The following is a 15,524-nucleotide window of genomic DNA, read 5'->3' on the forward strand; positions in this document are numbered from 1 at the left end:
ACTCGGGCTATTGTGCAATATCTTCATCCTCAATATTTTCTGTTCATGTATATTGATTTTTGAGTAAGTCTGATGTTCACCATGACGTAATGACTTACATTCAGGATTTGAAGCTACATCGATGAAATTTGGACCACATTTACAGTTTTGCATGACGATTTAAACTTTGACCTCGGCTAAACTTGACATACTTCCTAGTTTTGAAAACAAACTTTTATCAATGAAATTTGCAAATGTTTGAATTTATATATTAAAACATGTATGTACTTGTAAACTTGAGTGTTCAAGTGGAATTTTAGTTCAGATGTTTTTGACTTTAATAAATGTGGTACATACTATGAACATGTGATTTTTTGTTCAGTTGTAATGTCAAGATATTTCAGGTCTTGTTAATACAATAAATGTATGAAAGAAACTGCTGTTTTGATTTGTATTTCACCTTTGAATGGAACGGGTTTATTTAAACTGTTAGTCACACTGAAACGATTATCTTTGTCCCCAGTATATAAGCTGTTAGATGCTACTGCTCAAAGAAGTTGTAAATATTATACAAAGCTACTGATCAATGACGGTACACTAGTCGGGAGACAATCAAAATCCCCTTGATCAAAATCCCCTTCACTGAAAAATGATAGGGTGTTACAAAATCCCCTTCATACTTTTGCAGGGGGTATCATAATCCCCTCTGTGATTTTTACTTATTTCATCAAGTTCAAATACAACTATATACAACTTAAAAGTCTATTGCATTATGCACGTAAATACAATGCCTTTAGCAAACATAATATAATTTGGAGCACTAATATCTATATATCTATAATGTTAATCACAGAGGGGATTATGATACCCTCTGCAAATGTGTGAAGGGGATTTTGTAACACACAGTCATTTTTCAGTGGAGGGAATTTTGATATACACTCGCACTAGTCGGTGGAGTGAAATTTGTTTACTGTTCATTTAAAGTAAGCTTGCATAAGTTTGTCTCTGCCATGTCTATATGGCCATTCACTAAATGTCACCCTGTTGATTGTCTAAAACTGGAAGCCATTGCCTAAAACCGGGTATCAGAAAGATGACTCCTGTATACCCTGTTCAATTATTGGTGGGGGTTCTTTTTTCCATTCTCTGTGTCGAGTAAAACTGTGTCGGTTACATATCAACTACTCGGAGGATTTCAAAAAAAAAAAACATTGCACAAATAATCAACGGGCAAGACATGTCCATGTTCAGAGCGAAGGGGCCAGGTATCTCCGTTCGAGGTCAAATCGCATAGTAACAGAAAATAAATATATAATAATGACATGATGACATTGAATCTTTCACCTGAGTAACTCTCCGAAAATGACAGAAACATGCTGCATTTATAGCATAGATTTTTTTCTATGATCTGACGTAGTCATCTTTTTCACCCATCTGACCTATATTCAAATTTTAACTAGGTTTCATCTAAACAAACATTTTAGCATATTCACATGAAGATCCAATGAAAAATGTAGCCTCAATATTGTAAACACAAGGTTTTTCTATGATTTGACCTATGGCCATGTCTTGGCTTAAAGGTCGATTAGTGTTTGCGTAATGGGCATCTCTTGGTGTAAAAGTCGGCAAATGTGCGCGTACTTAGGTCCGCTGCATTCGGAAAACATGTTGGGGGAGGGGGATTTTGCGTGCCCTGGTGTCCCTAAGCCCTTTTTATCGTAGCTTTTATCTATTGCTATTTTTTCAAGAAATAAAGCACAATGTAACCTTAAAAATGTATTTCTTATGAACACACTTGAAGCATAAGTACCCATTGTTTGTTAAGCCTACTTTTGGGAAAAACTCGGGGTGGGGATGGGGGGAGGAGGGGGGCAATTTCTACACGAACATATTGATTTTTTCAAGAACGACAGTTTTTAACAAAAATTTATAATTTAAAGCTAGAAACATCAAACTAAAGAGCAAATCTAGGTAGCATTTTGAGAAAATGCTAGTGTGTAGGGGTGTTCAAATTTACAGTACCGCAGCGTACTTTGGCTATATCACAATTTTCAGAAGCGTTTGTAATCCTTTATATATCAGGTATCATAACTTTTGTTTGGCTTGATAGATTTGGATTAAACTTAGGGCAGGTAACAGACCTTTGTCACCTCTACCGTAAAATGTTACATTTTCTCGGCCGGTACAATTTCGAGAACCGCTACAAGAGGTAAGAAGGTTTGACCTCCATATGCCAAAATATTGACATTTTTCAAAGTTTCAGATATCCCGGGCGTCTTTTTTAGCTTCCCAAATATGGACATAAAATCTTCTGAAAGGTCTTAAGTTACTTAAGTATTTTATATGTCCTTTGTACTTCAAAAAGATGTAATATATAGATATTTTCTATATAAATCAGGGTAGGTAATCTGAAAAGAACACAGTTATCTATATTTTCAGATTTAACATGACATAAATATACTTTTTTGTGGAATGTGTCCCCTGTCCCCTCACAAGTCCTATAACTTTTGTTTCACTCGATGGATACTATTGAAACTTAATATAGTTATAGCCCCTGATGAGCCATACGGAATGTGGCACTTTTGCAGTAAGGCTAATTTCGCAAAACTCAGTGTACGGTACTGGGGGACATATTCCACGAAAATAATTACCCCTCCCCCGCCGCCCCGGCCGCGATAAGGTCGGGTTATAGTCCCTACTGATTGACTTTGATCCGACCCATAAGCCAGCCCGCAAAAATATTTTAGCCCGCGAAAAAAGAAACTTCTCAAAATTATGGTAAGCTATAATCCTACCTAAGTTTCATTTTTTCACTTTTCTCTGGTCAATTTTTCTAGCTTTGCTAAATATAGGTATAAATAATTAGTGAAGGTCTCAAAAGTTGCGCATCCACCAGGACTCAATGGCCTAGGGGGTAGCCGACCTCATATCTCAAGGTCAAGGTCAGGATCAAACATCTTTATATGGGGTTGGGGTCCTGAAATGTGTCCCCCAATTTGCCCCTGTTGTTATATCTTTGCCAGGGTTGATCTTGTTCGAAAGGGCTAGACAATATATATCAATTAAAACCATATTTAGATAGATCGGTTAAATACATAGGTCATGGGAGCCGACCAAATATTTTCATATGGGGTTGGGGCTCAGAAACGTTGATTATGTCCCTCCCCCCCCCCCCCCCCCGAAAAAAAAATGATGATGTTAGAAAATTTTCATTTATGGCTCGATATAGCTGAGGTTGGTCTTGTTCGGAAGGACTTGACAATATCTATCGATTAAAACCATATTTAGGAAGATTGATTTGCTGCTTACGTCAGGGAAGCCTGCCAGAAGGCTCAAACCCCTGGTTCTGAAGGCCAAAATATGAAAAAAGATTAATTTTTAACCCTAACATTTTCTTAATGCATAGATATTTTCCTTAGCAATTAACATGTGCGAAAAGGTCTATTCTAGTACTATTCATTAAAGGTATCACGCGGCCTTAAGGGTGTGCTCCTTGGGTCGGACCGGCTCTAACTTCGGTACCGTTTTGCAGTCCCTGATTTAGCGGTAAAATCTCCATTTTTGTCTGTTTTTGGGCAGAAAATATATCAACTAAAAGCTAAGAAAGCCTGAAACTGTACCCCTCTATCGAATAAAATTATTTCGAACAAAACCTGTCATTCGGGGGTATATTTTCTTAGCTTTTGCTTGCTTTTTGGTTAACTTCTGCAGGCTGGATAATAATATCAAATTACCTATGATTTATAGCTTAGACTTTCGGGAAAAGGACCAAAAAAAATGGTTCGGATCCGCCGATCGGTCCGTCTGACAATTAGGCTCGAACTTGGCACCTTCTTAACGCACTTAAGAGCTATTGTGACTATATAAAAATAAAGGAGGGGGGGGGGGGGCAATGTTGGGAGAGCTCGAACTTCACAGCCCGTTGTGCTTGAGCTATGGTTGAGGTACTGTTGGACCCACCTACAAGTTTCTGGTCGACTCTGGGTCCGACCCAGTCGGTCGGCGTCAGAGGTCATGGATCAAAGTCGCCAAAAATCCCTCAACTGGCTTGACCTAGTTAGACCCAAAAACCTTTTAGCGCACCCTAATACATATTAATGACACCTCAGGGGCCATCCTGGTAAAGAGTCGACTCAGAGATTCGAACTTGGTCACATCAGAGGCATACAATATAAGGAATGAATGGTCATGTTTGGGGTCTGTTTCTTACCAACCAGATGAGCTACAGGCATGGTAGAGGTAGGGCTGTCATCGATATCGATGTATCAACGATATTTTTTTGTCGATCGATTTATTGATTCCAATCTTCAAAAATCGATATTTTACAGAGAGAAAAAAACTATCAAGAAAAACACAATCCCTCAAAAAATGCAAAAGAGGAGTGAAGGCAAGATAAAAATGGAAGATATTATTAATTTTTATTTATTTCTTTTATTTCATATATATAAATTCAACACAATCAAACAGTAATATGAAAAGTAGGCAGTAAAACTAAAAATAGCATTTACAGAAAGGTATATTGTAAGCATATGAATAGGTTGTTAATCTAACTTAATAATCGATATATCGTCGATATGCCTAAGACCAAGTTAATGGCAGCCCTAGGTAGAGGAACCATTGGACAGAGTAGGGTCCGCACAAGACTGGCTCGAACCCGGCCGTCCCAACAAAGAAGTCATAGATCAAAGTACTAGTACTTTTGTCTTAAGTGTTTGTTATTGATCAAAGGGGCATAACTCTGTCTATTGAGGTAGGGACTCGAACTTAAAAGAGTATCTAGTATCCAGATACCCCCTATCCATACACGTATAGAAGTCTATCCCTTACATTGGTCTATAGTGTTAGACAACCAATGTTGGTAACTAAAATATCACTCATTTCTATGCGTTTTCTATTGATTTAAGGACAATAACTAAACCAAGTGTTGACTTAAGGGTATGAAATTTAAGTATGTTGTATCCCTATACCCCCTCTACAGTAACATGTATCAACCATTGGTCCAGGTGGACTACTTTGGTCTAGGGAGGTAGACAACCAGTCTATTGGCCAAAATTCGTCCCCGGGGATGATTTGTTCGCTGTTCTTTATTGATTTAAGGGGCATAACTTAGCTAAGAGTTTACCGAAGAGTTTGAAATTGAAGCGTGCTGTACCCCTATACCACCTCTACAGTTACATATATATCAACTATTTATAGTCTAGGTAGACCACATTGGTCTATACAGGTAGACAACCAATGTATGCTGCGTAAAAACTTTTCTGTCAAATTTGGTACATACCATTTATTAAACTCTATGTATGACCTCATTACTCAAGTGGTTAGGGTCTTAAACTGTTGGTATGACAGATATGTATTCATGTCTAGCATATATGTTTAAATTGTGAGTGCATATATGGTTTTTCAATGAAAAACAGCCAAAAACGTTTTATATAAGTGACCCCCCCCCATACCAGATTTTTTAATCCCCAATATACAAGATCTTATCTGGTCCAGTCTGATAAGGGTCCATAAAACCCCAGTAGACTTGACATGTAGCCTAATTATTGTCAGAGAATCATAAATTTCATTGCCTACAGATCAATTGGTTATTTCCTGTGTTTTGCATTTTATTGATTGAAATGCTTTTTTTTTTTTTAGACTGTACACAAATGTTTTTTTAATTGATGTTGATTAATGTCCCGGCCAATTAAATTATAACTCTTATAGCAAAGCAATTCTCACTCCTTAACCTTTAAATAATTATTTAAAACTTAATAAAAGAAATTAAAAGTTTGTTCATTTAATGATTATGATCTTTTTATCAAAAGTAACGAAACAAGAAAAAAAAAGATAATTGCTGGATTTTATTAGAAATTAAAACAGCGTTCAGTTGCATTTTCAATAGATAAAATGGAATATGGACAGACGGATTTATATATTAAAAATGCATAATTCCCCTTTTGTTGTCTAAATAATGTTTCTTTTATGTATAATAAAATCCAGCAATACAGATATATCACTGTTCAAAATACACATACCTTATTATTTCTAAAAGCTATGTGCCTGAATGCATTTTTTTATATTTTTGATTAAAAACAACAGCAATGATGAAATGTAATTGTTAAAAAATTTGATTATTAAAAGTATGATAAAAACACTGTTGTATCTTATCACTTTGTTTATTCAGCCCTAATTCAAGCTTTCTAAACTGGTTATAAAGGTGAGAACTGATTTGCTATGAAGGTGAGAAATAACACCTGTAAACCTGTAATTTATGTACTGCACAGTAGCTATACAGTAGCTTATTATGATAAACAGAAGCAAGTCTATCAATTGTCCAGTCTTGTGTATTGGCCATTACCACCAATATGCAGACCTTATCATTCCCATAGGCCACATACCAGAATCAGTGTCTTTAAGTTTCAAACCGATCTAATCAGTTATAATCAAACCCATTGTTATAAATTTAATGATTTTAATCATTCATAGAGTGCCAAATACTAGTATGAGATAACAATCTTTTATTAAAAACAACAGATACATGGAAACTTCATCAAAAATTGTTAACAAGGAAATTAGATTGTTATTCACCTCTGAAAGGTATTTCACCCAACACGTTCTTCACGGTCTAGTGTCTGTAATAAGGTTTACTAAGAACAAATTGTGTGAAAAGTTTCAAGCTCTGGTTATATCTATATTTTCACAACAGACCTGAGAAATGACATTGCTGTGGTAAAAACTTTGTGATTTTTGAATACAAAGAAAAAGTATTAAAATTGAAATCTGCAAGTTTTTATCAAATAACTTATTATTGAGTTGAAGTTTTTCTTCACTTTTTAAAACCTAAACAAAAATTAAACTCCAAACAAGAACAATAATTCCAGAAAAACAAATCACAAGGTTATCTGCCTTATTGTATAAGTTACCCGTTTGATAGTTAACAAGGATTCCAAGTTTCAATGGATATATTTAATAGTTTTTAGAAATGTTGACAAACAAAAATTTTAACCAAAAAACCTATAGGTTTCTAAAACATATATAGTATGTCTGAAAGTATACAGGTTAATCATCACTGCTGCCACCACCGTACTCCATATCTTCATCTTGGTCATCATCCTTTTCTGCCTCGTCATCTTCTTCATCTTCTTCCTCATCATCTTCCTCCTCCTCCTCCTCCTCCTCCTCCTCTGCATCGTCTTTATTCTCAGACATATTGTAAGATATTTCTGATATGTACTCAGCTACCTCTTCCTTGAAGTCAGAGTAGGTGATTTCGTCTACTTTTGTCATACCAACCATGGAGGAAAACTCAGAGTGTTCTTCAAATTGAATATCTATAAAAGGTTGGTAAGATAATGACAGTACTTTTAACATCATTTCAGTATGCAGACCCTCTTTAGCAAGAAATGCACATTCTACTTTTGAAGCTGTTTGTATCATTTCCAACAATGAATTATGCTGAAAGTGATACCATCCGATAGTTGAATGCATTTCCTGTTTGAGCATTTCCTGCTCTTCCAATGCTCTTTTCACCATACTATAATACTGCACTGCCTGCTGCTGAACTCGATGTGGAACTACATCACTTGTTGCATGCAGCTGCAGTCCTGTCCATATAGCTGCATCAGTATCTTTCACATCATTAAAGTGAAGTTTTACTGGTAGGCCTGTCTGATGTCCCCCTAGTTCATTATATTCAACCAGATGACCTTTGATTTTCTTGTTGGTCTGTTTCAGCTGTTTGGACAACCTAGTTGCCACTGCCTGACCTCCTAAGTGATAAAAGAATATTTGTAAATGAGAGCATCCTGGTTCAGAAGCGGTAACCGAAAACATGTTACAGTCATTTCATTTATTACTAGCAATTTCAAATAAACTTTTAAGATACACTTAACAAACAAGAGTTGTCATAAGAACAACATAGCTCCCCTGATGAAGATGTTAATAGTAACAAAGTATTTTAAGTTGCCAGTAAATACATGTACCTTTGATATTTTTCAAAATATTGGATTTTATTAACAAGAGGGTCATGATGACCTTAAATTGCTCACCCGAGTAATATGAGCTACATGTTTCAGATGTCAGACTGATGATAAAATAGTCAGCAGATCACATTCATGGTCAATGAAATTCAGTTTTACGATTTGTGTGCAAAACTGTGTATATCATCAATATTTCAAGACTGTATTTAAAAAAAAACAAGAATGTAGGTCAATAGGTCAAGGTCACAATCAAGTGACATCATATTACTTAGAGTCATCAGGTAATTATAATTATAATTAAACAGTCTTGGAAATAGGATCAGATGATTTTTAAGTATTTTTCCTATATAACTCACAAAATAACTAAGTGACCCCAAGGCGGGGCTCTTTAAACCCCAGGGTCATAATTTGAACAGTTTTGGTAGAGAACTACTAGACAATGCATCATACCAAATATCAAAAGCCTAGGTCGTATGGTTTCTGATAAGAAGATTTTTAAAGCTTTTTCCTATATAAGTCTATATAAAACTTGGGATCCCAAGGGCAGGGCCTCTTTTCACCCCAGGGGTACAATTTGAACAATTTTGGTTGAGGACCATAAGACAATGCTACAAACCAAATATCAAAGGTCTAAGAGTTGTGGTTTCAGACAAGAAGATTTTTACACTTTTTTTCCTATATAAGTTTATGTAAACCTTGCGACCCCTCGGGGCGGGGCCATATTTGACCCTAGGGTCTTGGTACAGCAATCTTGAACAATCTTGGCAGAGGACCACTTGATGATGCCACATACCAAATATCAAAGCCCTAGGCCTTGTGGTTTTGTACAAGGAGATTTTCTAAGTTTTCCCTATATAAGTCTATATAAACCATGTGACCCCTGGGACAGGGCCATATATGACCCTAGGGGGATAATTTGAACAGTTTTGGTAGAGGACCACTAGATGATGCCACATACCAAATATCAAAGCCCTAGGTTTTGTAAAAGAAGATTTTCAAAGTTTTCCCTATAAAACTCTATATAAACTAGGTGACCCCCGGGCCATATTTCACCCTAGGGGATTAATTTGAACAATTTTGATAGAGGACCACTAGATGATGCTACACACCATATATCAAAGCCCTAGGCCGTGTGGTTTTGGACAAGAAGATTTATAAAAAATTTCCTTTCGGCTGCCATGGCAACCAGAGTTCTTCATCGAATTCAATTCTTTGAATAATTTTGAAAGGGGACCACACAAGGATCATTTCTGTGAAGTTTCGTGTAATTCTGCAAAGTGGTTTTCAAGAAGAAGAGTTTTTTTTTTGAATGTTGACAGACGGACGACGCACGACAAATGCCAGACACTGAGCAGTCACAATAGCTCACCATGAGCTAAAAAAAAAAGCAAACATTTCTCAGTTAAAAAGGGGAAAAATCTGTTCAAAGAGTTATGAAGATTGATTTCCCTGGTGGAGATGCTGAATTCAGTTTCTTTGATAGTAACTCAAGATACTGCATTTAAAAAATAAAAATAAAAAATTTAATTAAAGTTAAAAATGGGGGATAAATCTGTCAAATAATCAAAACAGAGTTATGTGGGTTGTTCTCCCTGGTATCTCTTGATGGTATTGGACTAAATGAAGATTTATACATAAAGTGTTGAAGTTGAAAAAGGGGATATAATTCTGTCAAAAATATTTATTTATTTATTTATTTTGTTGGGTTTAACGTCGCACCGACACAATTTTAGGTCTTATGGCGACTTTCCTGCTTTAATGGTGGAGGAAGACCCCAGGTGCCGCTCCGTGCACTATCTTATCACGAGCGGGCACCTGGGTAGAACCACCGACCTTCCGTAAGCCAGCTGGATGGCTTCCTCACGTGAAGAATTCTACGCCCCAAATGAGGTTTCGAACCCACATCGATGAGGGGCAAATGGTTTGAAGTAAACGACTCTAACCACTCGGCCACAGAGGCCCTCTGTCAAAAATAAAAAACTTAGTTACTGAGAGAGTGATTTTAACATATAATGTTTATGCCAGAGGACAACTATGCCAAACGACAATTATGACACTGGGGGTATAGCATAAGCTCTTCCTGGCCAGCTAAAAATGAATTTTGTCCACACAAAAAATGCAGTAATGCTGCTGTGATAACAGCATAGGGATGTATAATAGTTAAAATTTCACATACTAGCATATTTTTTCATCAGGTCGAGGAGAAATGTTCTCTCTGCTACAGTCTTCTGAATTTTGAAAAGAATCTGCATCCGTTTTTTTTCCTTGGCCTCAACAATGTGTTTTTCATAGGCAGCATCACCATATAAACACACTTCTGTTAAGCCTTTTTTAAGTCTTTTTACTTTATTTTGTAGCCTGCAAGAAATTAAAAACAACACATCAGACAAAATTAAAGCATCATAAGAGCACCATGTGCAATAGACATTACCCTAATAATTGGTAACTTAATTTCTTGCTATCATAACTGGAAATTATTAACTAGTAGAAAGGATAACCATAACCAAACTACAGGAATATCACATTTCATAGTCAGTTGATCAAGAATGATATACCTATAATGCCAATATAGATTGTCATCTCTGGCCATCTTATGAATTTTGCTGACCCTTACATAATTTAAAGTATTCATATTTCATACTTTGATCAGATTTCAAATTGGTGTAATGTTTAAAATTACCTATTCCAACAAAACACAATACATAAACCGAAAGTTTCTAAAACCAACAAGCATTTTCGTTGAAAATATAACCCCTGCCAATGATAGCTTGTTTGTGAATGACGGCTTGTTTGTGAATGAAGGCCTTTATGTAGAATGTGCAACCGCATATTGGTTCATATTTTTTTTTTTAAGTTATATGAAATTCAACCAACTAGTTACTATAAAAAAGCTGCAGACGTGGAAGTTTCATTAAATCAAGGGCAATAACTCTAAAGAATTTGACAAAAAAAACCAACAAGAAGCTGCGTTCAGTAAACGCTTGATGTTCCCGGTGGCATCCTTGTCAATACAAAGAAACCTAAGTCCGAAATGAGGTCAAGGTCAAGGTCAAACTGAGATCAGGTGATGTCTGAAGATGAGGAATGGTCACAGGTTATGTCTGCATTAGAATAAAGTCATTCTAGTAAGGGGTATTGATGCTAGATAAAACGGTCCCAATTGGTTAACCAAGAGATGGCCCATATAAAGCAACCTAAGTCCAAAATGAGGTCAAGGTCAAACTGAGGCCAGGTGATGTCTGAAGATAAGGAATGGTTACAGGTTACATCTGCATTAGTATCAAGTCATTCTAGTAAGGGGTATTGATGCTAGACGAAACGGTCCCATTTGGTTAACCAAGAGATGGCCCATATAAAGCAACCTAAGTCCAAAATGAGGTCAAGGTCAAACTGAGGCCAGGTGATGTCTGAAGATAAGGAATGGTTACAGGTTACATCTGCATTAGTATCAAGTCATTCTAGTAAGGGGTATTGATGCTAGACGAAACGGTCCCATTTGGTTAACCTGGTACGGACGGACAGGACGATCACTATATGCCTCCCGCATTAGTAGATGCCATGGGCATAAAAGACAGGCATTATCACTGTATATTGGTTCATATTTATTTCAAGTTTCATGAAATTCTACCTGCTAGTTACTGAGAAATGGCTGCAGACATAGGATTAAGTTTCAACCTATTATCTGCAGTAGTATTAGAGATATTAACTTCCACACAAAACTGAACCAAAGCATTACGCGAACAGCAGCACTTGAGTGAGTAGGATAGCTCTCCTTATTATTCGAATATTATAGTGGAGCTAAAAAGTGTGTATTACCTTCTATGCTTTTGTCTTTCATTACCAGATCTCACAGAGCTGAAAGCCAGTCTGAAAATAAAGAATGAAAATGTAATGTTGACAATACAGAAGATTCTATACATGGGAAATTACCATTCCTTCTATATTTTTTTAAAAAGATGTCACAGAGCAGCATATTCATTCCTTCAATGCAGGTTGGTCATAGTCAACTCTTTGTTTGTTCAAGAAATAGCCCATTTAAATCATTCAGAGTCCAAATTAGGTCATGGTCAAGATCAAACTAAGGTTGGGTGATATGAGTGGATAGGAATGGTCATAGGCAACAACTGTATAAGTATCCAAGTGTTCTAGTAAGTGGTGTGCCCGTGTGCAGATTCGCTATTTTTTTAAATTTTTTTTTTACAAACAGAATACCTTACCCATACCTCAACTCTGTTGAGCATTTTGTTTGGCTGATTAAGGCAAGCAATTAGATGGCGTGACGTCCAAAACATGCATGAATTGCAGCATGTAGTAAATGCTTATAAGACCATTAATAATTTCTATGCAAAGTGTTTAGCTGTAGTGTGTGCACGCGGTGAGATTACTACACTCAATTATTAAATCAATAAAACGTTGCATTGATTGAATCAAATATCAACCAGAGCTATCACTAAAGGTGATGAATGTACCCCCCCCCCCCGCATGCACTGACACAGTACATTGCAATTTAACGCACACAGAATTTGCGTAATTATGTGGACTGTATGTATATAGACTGTATACAGGATAGTAACAAACAAGTGAATGAAGTATTGCCATGCAATACAAAGTCCCCTACTGGAAGGCACCTAATTTTTTCTACTGCAGTATAACATAATGAACTGATATCTGTCAATGATGTATAAACAATATTGTACTACATATACAATATGTTATAACATTATAACAACACACTTGGATTAAAATGTGCATATATAAAAACCCACAGTTGTTTTCATATTGAATTTTTTTGGCTGATTATAAAAATGTTATCATGTAAGTTATTTATAGTAACAACAAAGGGAAATTAATCTTTAAAAAAAAAAAAAAAAAAAATAATAATAATATAAGTCCACAAGAAACTCTTTACCAGGTAGAGATAGGTCAAAATACACCTAAAAATTGGATGTAACATGCATGCTGTACCACAGAAAAGTGGTCTCGATTTTTCTCTACCGCCAGTAATAAAAAAGTTACAATAAAATCTATTTATAGTAACAACAAAGGGACGTAATTCTAAAAACAAGGGTGCCTCATGGTGGTGAACATTTGGTCCAAGTTACATCAAAATCCCTCCATGCATGAAGAAGAAATGTTCCGTACAAAGTCATTCTTGAATTTGACCTTTGACCTCTAAATATGACCTTGACCTTAGACCTAGGGACCTGGTTCTTGCGCATGACATGTTGTCTCATCCAGGGGAATATTTGTGCCAACTGATATCTAAATCCTGCTTTGCATGACAAAGTTATAGACCGGACAGGAAAAAAATCCTCTTGACCTTTTGATCTCAAAGTGTGACCTTGACCTTTAAGCTAGGGTACTGGGTGTTGCGCATGACACGTCGTCTCATCATGAGAAACATTTGTGCCAAGTAATATTAAAATCCCTTCATGGATGGCAGAGTTATGGACGGGACAGGAAAAAAACTCTGTTGACCTTTGACCCCCAATTGTGACCTTGACCTTTGAGCTAGGGGTCCGGGATTTGCGCATGACACGTCGTCTCATCATGGGGGAACACTTGTGCTAAAGAAATATTAAAATCCCTTAATGAATGTCAGAGTTATGGACCGGACACGAAACAGACCCTGTTCATGCTATGTTAACATTTGACTGCTAAGTGTGACCTTGACCTTTGAGCTAGGGGTCTGAAAGTTGTGCATGACACATCGTCTTATTATGAGGTACATTTGTGCCAAGTAATATTATAATCCCTTCATAGATGGGAGAGTTATGGACCGGACAGGAAAAAAGCCTTGTTGACCTTTGACCTCCAATTGTGACCTTGACCTTTAAGCTAGGGGTCCAGGTTTTGCGCATGACACGTCGTCTCCTCATGGGGAACATTTGTGCCAAGTAATATTAAAATCTCTTCATGGATGGGAGAGTTATGGACCGGACAGGAAAAAAGCCCTGTTGACCTTTGACCTCCAATTGTGACCTTGACCTTTGAGCTAGGGGTCCGGGATTTGCGCACGACACATCATCTCATCATGGGGAACATTTGTGCCAAGTAATACTAAAATCCCTTCAAGGATGGGAGAGTTGTGGACCGGACAGGAAAAAAGCCCTGTTGACCTTTGACCTCCTATTGTGACCTTGACCTTTGAGCTAGGGGTTTGGGTTTTGCGCATGACACGTCGTCTCATCATGGGGAACATTTGTGCCAAGTAATATTAAAATCCCTTCATGGATGACAGAGTTATGGACCGGACACGAAATTGCGGACGGACGGAATGACGGAATGACGGAAAGACAGAATGACGGAATGACGGAAAGACGGAATGACGGAAAGACGGAATGACAGAATGACGGAAAAGAGCATTCCTATAGTCCCCAAAACTGGTTTTCAACCAGTAGGGGACTAACAAGGAGCTGCGTTCAATAAACGCTTGATGCCCCTAGTGGCATCCTTGTCGATACAAAGCAGCTCAAGTCCAAAACGAGGTCAAGTTTAAGGTCAAGGTCAAACTGAGGTCAGGTAATGTCTGAAGATGAGGAATGGTCACAGGGCAGGACCAGACACTAACCATTTTGGGCGACTGGTCCGAAAAGCAATTTCCGCTAAATTTTTAGATGAAACAGTTACTGGTCCTCAAAAAATATTTTACTGGTCTTTGTTGCTTTTCACTGGCCTCGGACCAGCAGACCAGTGTTAGTGTCGAGCCCTGCAGGATACACACGTAACTCTGCAAATTTTTTTTCTGAAAGAACCTAACATGCCCCATATACAACTACTGTTGTTACTGATTACTTGTGTGAAGTTTCATTAAATTGTGTCAAGGGGATAAAAAGAGATGTAAATTCATGTTGTGCACAAGATTGTGTCTATGTATATAGTATAGAAACAAAAAAAGGTTCGTAACTCTGCATTTTTTTTTCTGAAAGAACCTAACATGCCATATGCACAACTACTGTTGTTACTGATCACTTGTGTAAAGTTTCATTTAATTGTGTCAAGGGGATGAAGAAAGATGGTATGCACAAGACTGTGTCTACGGACAGACAGACAGACAAGCTGAAACCAGTATACCCCTCCCCCCACCCAACAACTTTGTTGTCCAGGGGGGGTTGGGGGGCTACAAAAATATGATGTAACATTATGGTTTTTATATTGCTATACAATCTGCTTCCGGAATAAAAGAGGATCTTCCGGTCTGTCCCTCTTTTTTGCCGCTATACGGAGTTTTTACCGGTGAAAATCACAGCAAAAATTTAAGAAATCGCAGACCACAGCAACAGAAAATCAAAATTTGTTCGTACGTACGAACAAAATTCCAAATAAAATTTACAAATTTTTGTTCATTTCTCACATTTTTAAATGCAATTTGGAATTTTGTTCGTACGTACGAACAAATCCTGGCTGTTCGTACGTATGAACAATAATCCATATTCGGTATTATTTTTCAGTTCTGACATGCTGTTCAAACAGCTCAGATTTGTTCGTACGTCCGAACAAAATTCCAAAATAGCTTTAAAATTTCTTTTTCATTTCTCACTATCATTTGTTCATACGTATGAACAGCCTGGATTTGTTCGTACG

General features: G+C 37.0%; 1 protein-coding gene across 1 annotated transcript; it reads right to left on the reverse strand.

Moving 5' to 3' along the window:
- Positions 1-6,004: 6,004 nt before the first annotated feature.
- LOC123559094 (uncharacterized) lies at positions 6,005-12,181 on the reverse strand. Its single transcript, XM_053535613.1, has 4 exons — positions 12,153-12,181; positions 11,757-11,807; positions 10,117-10,298; positions 6,005-7,730 (listed from the first exon to the last, which is right to left on the reverse strand). Exons 1-4 carry the CDS (start codon positions 12,179-12,181, stop codon positions 7,021-7,023), a joined length of 972 nt encoding a protein of 323 aa, XP_053391588.1. The 3' UTR covers positions 6,005-7,020.
- Between the last annotated feature and the right edge of the window lie 3,343 nt (positions 12,182-15,524).

This window comes from Mercenaria mercenaria, unplaced genomic scaffold (genome assembly GCF_021730395.1).
Source record: "Mercenaria mercenaria strain notata unplaced genomic scaffold, MADL_Memer_1 contig_4950, whole genome shotgun sequence".
Classification (NCBI taxonomy): domain Eukaryota; kingdom Metazoa; phylum Mollusca; class Bivalvia; order Venerida; family Veneridae; genus Mercenaria; species Mercenaria mercenaria.